We start from the raw sequence: 12,593 nt of genomic DNA on the forward strand, positions 1-12,593 counted from the left end.
GAGTTATGGAGCATCATTCCTTTTTTCTTACACCAATTTGGCATTACTTTCCCAACCCTTGTTTAAGATATTGATGTCTTTGATTTGTTTGTTAGTATGTTATCAGTGCCAAATGGAAAGACTAAAGAAAAATAGTCATAAGTTCATTAAAGGAGGAAGTTCTGATTAGGCCAATAGCAAATATGAATTCAATTTTAAAGAAGCAAAAAAATGCTAATCTCAAGAAATAAGAAAATAAGTTTCATTTCCCAAACTCAAAAGTCTATTTCTTTCTCACCAATCATTCTCCTTCTCATCAACATGCACCACTTTCACTGATTCTCTCTGACTCTTATCTCTTATGTTCCCAATCCCATACTTGTAAAGGAACCTGCTCCCAAAGTTGGCTCTGCAACTGAACAGAACGCTTAATAGTAACAGCACTAATGAATCCACTCACAGTTTCAGATTCTTCACATTTTCCAACTCTCCTCAAACACCATCTTAACTTGGCTTCTCTTCTACTTCTCATCTTCTCCATCACCCTTTTAAACTCATCTTCTCAAACCCACTACACACATTCTCTCCTCTCCGGTCTCCAGCTTAAGGTATATAAATATATTGGCTCTCCAAGTTGTTTGATTCGCTTATTGGAAGCCATTCAAATCTTATGCTTAGGCTCTTTTGGTGTGTATAGATAACAGAGAATGGAAGAAGATCATCAGCATCATTTAGAAGAGGAGGAGGAAGAAGAAGAAGAGATCATGCTAACAAAAGAAGCCAACAAGATAGACGAAGACACATCTTCATCTAGACTATTCCCATGCCTCTTCTGTTCTAGAAAGTTCCATAGTTCTCAAGCTCTAGGAGGCCACCAGAATGCCCACAAGAAGGAGAGAACTGCTGCCAGAAGAGCAAAAAGGGCTTACGATTTTGTCAACAACAATGACTTGCTTCACACGTTACCTGTCTTCTTATCCTCCCCCACTCCACACCACTTGACCATCTTAAGCTACCCTTCTTCTGCGTCCGTTGCATGCTTTCCAGCTACTCATACCGACCTTCCAATCTTCAAATCCAACGGTGCTCATTTCGTGTTGGCGTCATCCCACCAAGGTAGAGATAGCAATGGAGGCTATCTTGGTCAAAATTGTGTTCAAATATTGGATAATAACTGTAACATGGTGAATAGTGAGAACGGTCAAAACCAGTGTCTTGATCTCTCCCTCCATTTGTAATCTTAGGGATTATTGTTACATTAGGGGGAAATGATCCGATGTTCCCACACGTGACTCTTCTACGTATATGGTTCTTTCATGCATGAGACACTGAGAATCGTCCTGTCGTGGACAGAATCCGAAGATTTTATTGTATCCCGTTGCATATGTTATAATGGTTATAGTGCCCCGAGAAGCTAATCTACACTATGTAGAAGATAATATTTTCAAGCTGCCAAAGGATAATAAAAAGAAGATCCCATGTGGATAATAGACTTAATTATTTTAGCTCCAAATTATTATCCAGTAAATCGCTATTAAATGAAGAAAGGAAAATCAAGAACATGATGTCACAGAAAAAATGGAAAAGAACACTCACACATGACATAATCTGTTATTGGCCGAACTCATTATTGTTTTCATAATATCACTGAACATCTATGCATATTGCAAAAATTATTTTGGTTAATTAATGTTGGTCAGTCTGGAAGCCTAATCACTGTCCATTGTGCAACATGTGGAAATTAATGAACCGACTGAATTCTGTGTCTAGTTCTGAAAAATAGAGATTTTGTTCATTTAAATTTTTTTCCTTAGAACTATATATGAAAGTTATTAAATAATAGTAGATACTTTTTCCCCCTAAAATAGTAGATATTATTATGCTTTTGAGTTTATGTTTATTTATACTTTTATTTGTAAAATGATTTTTCGATTTGAACTCTTGCGTTAAATTTATATATTAGAACGGTTAACGTCGTAGCTATGATTAATAGATTTGCTACTATATAATTAACCATAAATTAAAAAAAAAATTCAATGATTTGATAATCTATACTATTAAAGCAAGATTTTATTGTTCTTTTTACTTTAATATGCCCTTTTATTTACTAACATTGCATGTTTCATTAAGTACAATTAAGTAATATTAATAACGCTTATATATTGGATCATTTATTTTGGATCCAGTCCACATCAGATCTCTCTTTGACTATTTGGGCCGATTAAGAAATCAGATCCAAATCTTTTTTTTTCTTTGGGTCATTGAGTCCAAGTTCAAATAATTTTTTTTTCAACTATTCTTAATTATTATTTTTCTCTTTTCTTAATATAATTTAAGCATTCATAAAAAAAATTAATTTTTTTCATTGAAAAGTATAAATCTTTATTAAAAGTATATAATTTTTTTTATTAAAATATTAACCACATAATAAAATTAATTTATCAGAGTTATACCAACTTAATTCATTAAAGAAATAAAGTTTAACTTTTAAAACATAAATAGTCATTTAAAATGAAATACGATAAATAAATATAAAAAGTTTAAGTCTTTTATAAAATAAAACACAAATATATGAAAATATGACATTTACTAAATATTTGTCAATTGAAAAAATAATAATAATAAATCTGCGCTTTCAAAGCGCGGATCAAAATCTAGTTATTATTATTACTAAATATTTTAACGCATGACTATTTTAAAGTTATCTTACATGATAAAAAGTATAAATGTTGTGCTAAAAACTTTGTTATATATATATATATATAAAATATTGTTTAATTTATTATTAAATATTAAAAAACTCATGAACAATAATTTATTAGAGCCTTTGAACTAATAATATCTATTTATAAATATTTATAAAATTATTATGTTTATATTTCGCGGACAAAACACTGTAAGTTATACTAAAATATAAATACAAATTAAAAAAGAAACCAATTAGGAGAAGACATAAAATATCATGCTTTTGAGTTTTTCACATAAAAAGGTCGTTTCTCTTCTTTACTATTTTTTTCTATTTATTTCATTACTATAATTATGAGAAATATTCTAGCGGTTGATAATTACCTTTATTTAAATCAATTTTTCTTTACATCCTTTAACTTTTTCTTTCTTGGTACCATCATGTAGCTGTCATGGCGGTGAGAGACTATGGAAACCGTGGCAGAGGAGGACGAGGAGGTCATAGACTCTTCAACTAAAAGAATTCTTGATCATTTGCTTCTGTATTTTCACCTCTAATCTAAGTATAATTTTTTGGTTTAAATATGCTAATTATGTTTTAGCTTCTCATAGTAAGCTTTTGCTTAATTCTCTATCTTCTTTCAAAAGCTTGTATGTTTGTCCATTTTGGTAGAAACCATTTTTATTATAAAAATCCATTCTGTAGCTGTATAAATATGTACAGTTATAGTAGACAGTGGCCGAATCTTGACGTTTTCTTATAAAAATACAGTAGGAAAAATATATGCAAACGACGATGATTGGGTCTTCAAGGTAATACACGCAAGTTTGATTGGGTTTGATTTTGTAATCTGCCACGTTGGGCTAATCACCGGCGTGTTTTCCGGACATTCGCCGCTGACGAGAAGATTTCTATATACATGTGTTATGTTAAACAATAACGTGGAGACTTTTATGAGACGAACGTGTCGGAATGAACAGCCGTCCGGCACATGATATACCTGGCCTACCGCACGTGATAGAAAGAGGGACGCCAATGAGAAAATTAAATAGCAAGGAGATGAAAATTGGAAAGTAGAAAAAGCTCGTTTGTTTTGTTATTTGGTTATTAAAACTTTGGATATGATTAGGCAATAGAACAAACAGAGAAGTGGTTCATCTATGCTTATTAGTCGAACGTAATAATAACTAATCAAAGAAAACAAATCCCAATGAAAAATAGTACCCCGACTTTGTCCATTTAGCGTATTTTCCCAGAATAGAAGTATACATTTTGGTTGATACTAAACTTTATATTATGTGAAACGTATATTGTTTTAGTAAGTACAACATATGAAAAATGTGAAAATCTTACAATTATAACATCAATTATCATTAAAATTTCCACTTTGATTAACAGTTTGTACAACCTATCTTTCTGTTATTGTATCATTTGTCTCTTGTCACATCACGAGCATTATGAATTGTGTAAAATATCTCTACAACTATGGTGAAATATTTATTTCATTATGCGGCCATTTTGTGTTATGGTCATAATTATAACAAAATCAATTTAATGAAGTTGTATAATATTTTGTATAAAATAATTAATTAGGTCAAATATTATTCTAGTAGAATATGTGACGGCCGTTTTCTCCTATAAAACAACACCTCCCACTAGAGCCCTTCTTAAACTCTTTTCATCTTTTCTCCTTCCTTCTTCTTGGACAATAGACCGACAAAAGCCTCTGCATCAGACAGAGACAAAGAAACATCACAGAGCAGAGGAAGAACAATGGGTATCACCCAAGTACTTGTCCTCTTCGCTTCTGCATTACTCCTATCATCAATGCTCTTCACTGGCGTCGATTCCACCAGGTGATTAATTGTTATTATATCGAAATTTTCCTAGCTCAGTATGGGGTTAATTGTTTTACGTGATCTGGTTCAAAGAACGTATCATTGAATCTCCAGCAGCAACTCAAAATTTTATGGTAGAACACGACAACTCTTTTTCTTTGAATTACTGATCTACATAACTTGATTTTGTAATCTAAAAATTCTTGTAGTTCAGGATCTTTTTATCGACCATGTACAGATCCGTGTCTCAAACACCAATATTTTATTACTAACTAACAATGCAACAATTCAATTTGTATACTAGTAATGAATTAGCGAGGCTTATTAAATAGTTTTTATAATTGAGTTGCTTCATGTTGGGTTAGAGATAGTAAATGTAATTCTGTTGTAATTAATGAATTAATTAATTGATTTCAGGTCTAATGAAACATGGCATGAACATGCAGTTGAGAATCCAGACGAAGTAGCTGCCATGGTGGACATGTGAGTTTTTCTGTTGCTTCAAAAAAAACTATATACAGTTGGTTCTGTTTTAGCTTTTTTAGCATACTAGTAATTATAATGTCTGTTTGCTAATTAAATAGGAGGTACGTACCTGTTTCTTCAATTGCAGTTAGGTACTTATTAGTAAAACAATAAACTACACTTAACCTACACGTTTGGTTGGATAAATTCATGTTCATTTTCTCTTGGAATTAATTAAGGAAAAAATTCAGAAAACTGGTAAGTTGTATTTATGTGGAGCAGAGTACTCACATGGCACATCTGTAGGAATATTAATACATTCTGGTCAAAGGGGAAAACGCCACACCTCGAGATATAGACGCAAATTCGAGATAACTTATACTTATAGTATGTACATGAAAGGTGAAAAATAAAAATGGTGTAGGAAAATAATTAGTTAAGATAAATTCTTTATGCTCATTCTTACCGAGCGTTTCAGAGTTCTGGCGGTGGACCAAACACCAAAACATCATGTACTGATGTACATGGCTGGGCTCATTTGGTTATAGATTTGGATGAGATTTTCTCATTAAATGCAATGCCACCAGATCATATATTGCATCATTGAAATAAAACAAGAAAAATATAAGTAATAAATATTATTGCTTGCGAAAAATCTTATGGAATTATTAGACACATTGGTCCAAAAGAACACGTGTAATGTTTTTGTTTCGGAGAAAAGCATGTGTAAATGTTCCAACAAACACCTAATCGTTAGTAATAGTGAACTGCGACCAGCCCATGCAAATGCCTCGTGTAGTGTTCTTTAGAACTATTTCAATTGGTAACAATAATATATAGAAGCAGTCATGTGAAACATATTACAGTATCATTTCAAACATCACGGAGATAAACACGTGAAACATAGCTTAACTTAGTTTACCAAGAAAACACTAGATTAGTTTTTCTTAGAAATTTAAGATATTGATAAGTGAAATATTGACTTAAGATCTTCAGAATTTTAAAGATTATATCCATAAAATATGGGCAATTGTCAATAATAGCACCTTTTGAAGTTTATGTCTCAAAAATAGCACTAGAAGGAGAAAGTCACAAAAATGATATTCATTAAATGGTAAAATATCTATAATACCCTTGGTTTAAAATTAAATAAACAAACTAAAATAAATAAAAATAAAAAAAATAAAAATAAAAAAATAAAATTTTTTTTATAGTTTCAGATTATATGTTTTCATATTCGAAATTTTTATAATTTTTTTTTAAAAAAAAATTTCAAATTTTTTTTATTTTTTTTTCAGATTTTATTTTTATAATTTGAAAATACTTTTTGAAACTGTATTTAAAATTTTTATTTTTTTTTTATTATTTATTATTTATAAAATTTTAAACCCTAATTCCAAAACCCCACCCCTTAACTCTAAACCCTAAGGTTTTGATTAATTAACCCTAGGGGTATAAGTGTACATTACCTCTTTAATGAAACCTATTTTTGTGACTTTGAGCCTTGAGTGCTACTTTGGGAACAAAAACTTGGTTTAGTGCTATTCTAGTCTTTTTCTCATAAAATATACTATGTTTGTTTCAAATTAAGTATCATTTTAGTTTTGGTTCAATATAAATATCGTTTTATATTTCTAATGTATATTTTAAACAAAATTTCCAATTTTTGCTCTTATTTTTAATTCATTAATTATTAAAAACAAACAAAAATACATTAAATAGGAGTAAAATATGAAATTGTTAAATTTTTGGTGTGTAAAAATCTTAAGCGGTACTTATTATGAAACAAAAAGAGTATATTTAAAAGAGTATATTTAAATAAAATTATAATTTCCAAAATCTCAAATTACAGTTCACTGTTCCACCTTCATTTCTCTAATATTTTACCAATTTTCTTTTGTTTTGCTTCTAGAAACTAAAAATATATTGGTTTGATTTTTATTCGTAAATTAAATAATTCCTGCGTCAATCAATGCATAAGAACGCTCCCACCGACGCATTAAGTGGCCCACCTAAAAACTACTATCGGTTAATCATATCAAATTAATTTATAACGACAATTATTTCGGTTCGACTAAACCGGTTTCACTGTTTCAGGAGCATCCGTAACAGCACAGAGCGGAGACGACTCGGCTACTTCTCCTGCTCCACCGGCAACCCCATCGACGACTGCTGGCGCTGCGACCGCAAATGGAAACTCCGCCGCAAGCACCTCGCCGACTGCTCAATCGGCTTCGGCCGCAACGCAATCGGCGGCCGCGACGGCCGCTACTACGTCGTCTCCGACCCCGGCGACGACAACCCGGTCAACCCCACCCCGGGGACCCTCCGCCACGCCGTGATCCAGGACGAGCCGCTCTGGATCGTCTTCAAGCGCGACATGGTCATAACCCTGAAGGAAGAGCTCATCATGAACAGCTTCAAGACCATCGACGGCCGCGGCGTCAACGTCCACATCGCCAACGGCGCGTGCGTCACGATCCAGTACGTGACGAACATCATCATCCACGGCGTCCATATACATGACTGCAAGCCGACGGGGAACGCGATGGTGAGAAGCTCGCCGTCGCATTACGGGTGGAGGACGATGGCGGATGGCGATGGGATCTCGATCTTTGGGTCGAGTCATATTTGGATTGATCATAACTCGCTCTCGAGTTGTGCTGATGGGCTTATTGATGCTGTGATGTCTTCCACGGCTATTACTATTTCAAATAATTACTTCACCCACCACAATGAGGTAAATGCTTCAATCATGGTTTGTTGGACGTTTTTTTTTTCGATTTTCGGTTTTCTCGGGTTTAGATATTTATAAACCGTTTGGATTTGGTTTGGTTCTAGTAAAAAAATGGAACTAGCTAATACCCAAAATTATTCAATTGTTCGAATAATTTTGGATAATTCAGATTTTTAGATAAAATATCAGGATAATTCAGATTGTTCAGTTTCAAATATCAGGGAGTTCGAATAGTTTCATATAATTCAGATAAAAATATTCGGGTAATTCAGTTTTTTTTTTCTGAATATTTTAGATTTACAAAAATATGTATTATTTTAAAACTAATTATAACTAATATTTTAGGTATCTAAATTATATTTTGGATTTTTTGGGTTTTGGATTCGGAGAAATAAGAACGGTTTGGATTTTTTGGGTTTTGGTAGTAATGATAAAGGAACTTGCTTGACAGGTTATGTTGCTGGGGCATAGTGATACATACACAAGGGACAAAGTTATGCAGGTTACTATTGCTTACAACCATTTTGGTGAGGGTCTTATCCAGAGGATGCCAAGGTACATAATTTGAATGGTTATGGGATATTACTCCTCAGCTAGATTTGTCTCATTGGGTAGCTTGATAGATTTAGAAGATTAAAGGATGAATTGTTTTTAATATTATTCCAGGTGTAGGCATGGATATTTCCATGTAGTTAACAATGACTACACGCACTGGGAAATGTATGCAATTGGTGGCAGTGCGAGTCCCACCATCAACAGCCAGGGGAATAGATATCTTGCTCCGAGCAACCGGTTTGCTAAAGAGGTGCTTACTTTCTTCGAAACATCAAAAGCTGTAGGAACACAAGTTATCACTGCGGTTTCCTATACAGTTTTGCTGATAGTATCTATTCTATGTGGGCAGGTGACAAAGAGAGACTATGCAGGGGAGTGGCAATGGAAGCATTGGAACTGGAGATCAGAAGGAGATCTTTTCCTAAACGGTGCTTTCTTCACACGTTCTGGATCAGGGCTTGGAGCTAGTTACGCTAGAGCTTCAAGCTTAGCAGCCAAATCATCATCCCTTGTTGGCGTCATCACCTCCAATGCCGGTGCTCTTAATTGCAGATTTGGTCGCCGGTGTTAATACTTACTAATTAATCTTCTTTTGGGGTTCTTTGCATTTATACATGGCAATAGCACTATTGAAATGTCTGAGGCTTTGTTTAAAAAAAAATGCCTCAACTGTATTATAAAAGTTGTATGCTTATATTCTTGTTGTACCACCCTCTTGTATTTGATTGATGTATCTATAAAAGGCAAGCAAAGTTGGAACTCTTCCTTTACTACTCTCATCTTATATCTCCTCACAACGATGATTACATAAACTTGAAGTTCACCAATTCATTGGTCTTACAAGTAATTTCTCTGTTTTATAAATAGTTCTATTTTGACATTTTTCACTGGAAAATAATTAAAATGCATTTATATTTTTATTAATTACATCTATTTAACTAATAACATTTAAAATAAATATCCCCTATATATTATTTGAGAAGCATTACAATATTTTTTTGTAGCCACGTGTCATCACTAGAATAATTCTTAGAATCCTTAGAGAAATAGGTTGGTCCATCTAAATATATAATAAGCTTTTTATTAATCTAATCATAAATACACTATTAATGTGCTTTATTATTTCCTTAAATAAAATCACGGAATTTCCTAGTATGGCTAAAGTATATATGACAATTAATGATTTTGAATAATAAAGATTTGATAAAAATAAGTGTATCTATTAAATTATATTTTTTTAAAATTTTAAACTATAAAAATAAATTAAACAGCCATAGTAACCATATAATAAACATTAAAAAAATCTTTATATGTTATATTTGTGGTCCATGATTTAAATTTTTGTTATGACATGATACAAATGATTAAAAAAAATCATATAAGTTGAAGTCTCATTTAATAAGTATTAAAAATAAAAGATATATATACATATATATCATTTTAAATTAAATTATATGCCATATAAAAAATACATAAATATCCTAATTTTAAAATTTACTTTGATCAATTTTTTGATAAAAAAATTGAAAATATATTGACAACTTAATTTTAAAAAATATTATAAATTACTTAATCTATTAATCCTACAGTGAAAATTTTGTTATCAGTAATTTTAATTTTTTGCTATAACATATACAAATGATAAGAAAATTATATGAGCCAAAAACATTATTTCATAATATTAATATTAAAATATACTATATATATATTAGTATCATTTAAATTTAATTTTATACCATATCAAATAGAAAAAAAATATTTTTTGGATTAATAAAATTTATTTATATGTTTGCACAAATTTAATTATATAAGCAATAGTTACTGAATTTTTAATTATTCAATATATATTTATTATTTTATAATATGTTAGAAGCATATAATATATGCAATTATTTTTATATATAATGTTTATCCACGCGCAAGGCGCAGATCTTAACCTAGTAATTATTTATAAAAGTAATACATTTTAGAATTTATGTTAAATTTAAAATAGATATAAATTGCATTATTATAATTATAAAATAACATCGATTGTATTAACAAAAAAACGTCACTACAAAGGGAGTAGTAAACGAGACATAGCAGCTATTTGTGGAATGCTGTGACATTTATTGATTTTTAATGCATAATGTTAGTGAAGTCCTCATCGACTGGCCAAGGTCTGGCATGTTATTATTAGATCTAAGCTTAGCCAGTAGTAGGCCTTTATTAGGCTAAGTCTGGTACATGTTGGTTGGGCATGACTAAGCCCGACAAAACCATAGAGATCACAAACCGGAATTATAAAAGATGTGAACCAGACTAACCCCATTTGGTACTTGACGAGAACATCCCTAATAATAATTGATAGGTGTGGGGTATTATCGTCTCGATGGGAATAAGAGCGGATGTGAAGGTGGTGAAACCACGTGAGAGGAGACAACAAGCACATGAGAGTGAATTAAAGAATGGGCCTTAATATCATTGTCAATGTCATGTTATGTTGTTGATAAGATAGGTTTGGCCAATAGCTATCTTCTCTTTCATTAAAATATTTGCTTTACCAAACGCTTCTCCCAACATGTCACACTACCTCAATTAATTTAGTTTGTTTTAAGCAATGTAATTTTTAGACTACTTGAATATTCAGGTTCGATAAATCTGTTGATTTTGTGAAATATTGTTGGCAAAGCCTGCAGCTCAACCAAGAGTGTCTCAAAGAAGACCATTCTCAGTCTCAGCCCAAAACTCGAGTGAAGAGTTGGGCCTAAACATACTTAACCCATTGCGCAAACATCTTCAAGGGTCTGCATCAGCTCTGGCCGTGTCTAAGGGAAGTGTTCTGGTCGATAGTGATGAACTGAGGATGTGTCTACCTGTGGCCGTCACATGTAATTTTCCTTGAGAAATGGTACTAGTATTTTTCTTTTTTTAAACGGAGTTTATACTTATTCACCCATACACGAAACAACATGTAATTAGAGTTACGACTAAAACAACTATTTATCATGAAACGGAGAAAGTATTATCTTCTTTTTTGTTTCAAATTTAAATGATGTTTCAAATTTCAATATAAAATTTATCGCTTTTTATACTATATAATATTTTATATTGTGCAAATTATTTTTCTATTTAGGTGAATTATGGTTAATTAAGATAATTAATGACCATAATTCCAAACGCTAAATTTAAAAAAAACGAAAAGAGTATTAAATACAGATTGTTTCAATTAATACATTTTTGCTACCATGATATTGTTTGACTCTGAGGTAGTATATAAGACAGATTCTTGGTGAAAGAAAAAACAGATTTTACAATACATCTTAAGAATAAAAACATATAAAAGCACTCTCATCATGTCCAAGCAATTTGTTTCTTATTTTATGGTTTTGATGGTTCTCTTCTCAGGTAAATTGCCTTTGTTTATTTTTTTTGTCAAACAATTGTCTTTGTTTATTTATATTATCATATATATTCGACGATATAACTATGTCGATATAGAAGCAGTTTGTATTTAAATTGCATAAATTTATTTACAATTTGGCTACAGTGTTACTGGTCGTTCCTCAAACTGAGGCTCAAAAGAGATGCATAAAAGAACTTATGCCAGGGACACAATGTTTGTTGGCAAAGTGCAGGAAAGTGTGTTTTAAAACGTTAAAAGGGTTCGGAACTTGCATTGAGAAGCCACCAGGCTCTGATAGATATACCTGTAATTGTTTATACAATTGTGGAGCACCATGATTTCTACAACAGTCTACGATGTAAAATTATACTTTAAGCCTTCACTTTCATCTTTTCTGAGTTACAAACAAATATTATACTTTAAAATTTTAATTTACTTTCTATGGATAACCCTATTTATAATCCTACTTAAAACTTTTTTTTTTCTTTTTGAAATATATTTTACTTACAACTTAAAATTATCTGTGAACCAAGCCACTCTCTAGTCCCATATAATAATTATATATATGCGTGACAATGCTCACTAGAAAAGATTCACATATAATCTTGTGCAAGCAAGGAAATAACAGATTATGAGGCACTTTTGTCTCAGGAAAGAGTATTCCGTCTTCTTGTTTACTTTCACCAATAATGCGATTACATCAACACAATGGTGTTTTCTTATCTCCTTTCGTTTCAGTTGTTAACTTTGGCCATTCTTAAAGGTTTACTTGCTTGAAGTTCAATCAATAATCTCAAAACCGATTCCTTCTGACAAAAATTGCATGAGCATGACATTGTCCAAGTAAGAATTGCAGCTTAAACATCAAAGATAAATCATATGAAGGATAAGCTTTTGCCCCCAAACCATTTCACACACCCCTTGTCATTTACGATATATTTTAACATT

General features: G+C 31.7%; 2 protein-coding genes across 3 annotated transcripts; both read left to right on the forward strand.

Annotated features, from left to right (window-relative positions):
• The first annotated feature begins 268 nt into the window (after positions 1 to 268).
• On the forward strand, positions 269 to 1,384 carry LOC106362591 (protein LATE FLOWERING). Of its 2 annotated transcripts, none has more exons than XM_022692279.2 (2): positions 269 to 587; positions 658 to 1,384. In XM_022692279.2, exon 2 carries the CDS (start codon positions 687 to 689, stop codon positions 1,215 to 1,217), a length of 531 nt encoding a protein of 176 aa, XP_022548000.2. In that variant the 5' UTR covers positions 269 to 587; positions 658 to 686; the 3' UTR covers positions 1,218 to 1,384. The 2 variants fall into 2 exon arrangements, with proteins under 2 accessions (XP_022548000.2, XP_013657918.2); XM_013802464.3 differs by having other exon boundaries at positions 270 to 587; positions 677 to 1,384.
• A 2,883-nt stretch (positions 1,385 to 4,267) lies between these two features.
• On the forward strand, positions 4,268 to 9,025 carry LOC106365801 (probable pectate lyase 20). The gene is made up of 6 exons (XM_013805293.3): positions 4,268 to 4,521; positions 4,921 to 4,986; positions 7,066 to 7,708; positions 8,157 to 8,260; positions 8,372 to 8,510; positions 8,610 to 9,025. Exons 1-6 carry the CDS (start codon positions 4,439 to 4,441, stop codon positions 8,829 to 8,831), a joined length of 1,257 nt encoding a protein of 418 aa, XP_013660747.1. The 5' UTR covers positions 4,268 to 4,438; the 3' UTR covers positions 8,832 to 9,025.
• Positions 9,026 to 12,593: the final 3,568 nt, after the last annotated feature.

The sequence above is a fragment of the Brassica napus genome, chromosome A9, assembly GCF_020379485.1.
Source record: "Brassica napus cultivar Da-Ae chromosome A9, Da-Ae, whole genome shotgun sequence".
Lineage (NCBI taxonomy): Eukaryota > Viridiplantae > Streptophyta > Magnoliopsida > Brassicales > Brassicaceae > Brassica > Brassica napus.

Excerpts from the sequence above, each read along its gene's own strand:
- LOC106362591 (XM_022692279.2), top strand. The coding sequence starts at position 687 with ATGGAAGAAGATCATCAGCATCATTTAGAAGAGGAGGAGGAAGAAGAA.
- LOC106365801 (XM_013805293.3), top strand. The coding sequence starts at position 4,439 with ATGGGTATCACCCAAGTACTTGTCCTCTTCGCTTCTGCATTACTCCTA. Across the intron at positions 4,987-7,065 it reads GTAGCTGCCATGGTGGACAT|GAGCATCCGTAACAGCACAG; the intron begins GTGAGTTTTTCT and ends TCACTGTTTCAG. Across the intron at positions 7,709-8,156 it reads ACTTCACCCACCACAATGAG|GTTATGTTGCTGGGGCATAG; the intron begins GTAAATGCTTCA and ends CTTGCTTGACAG.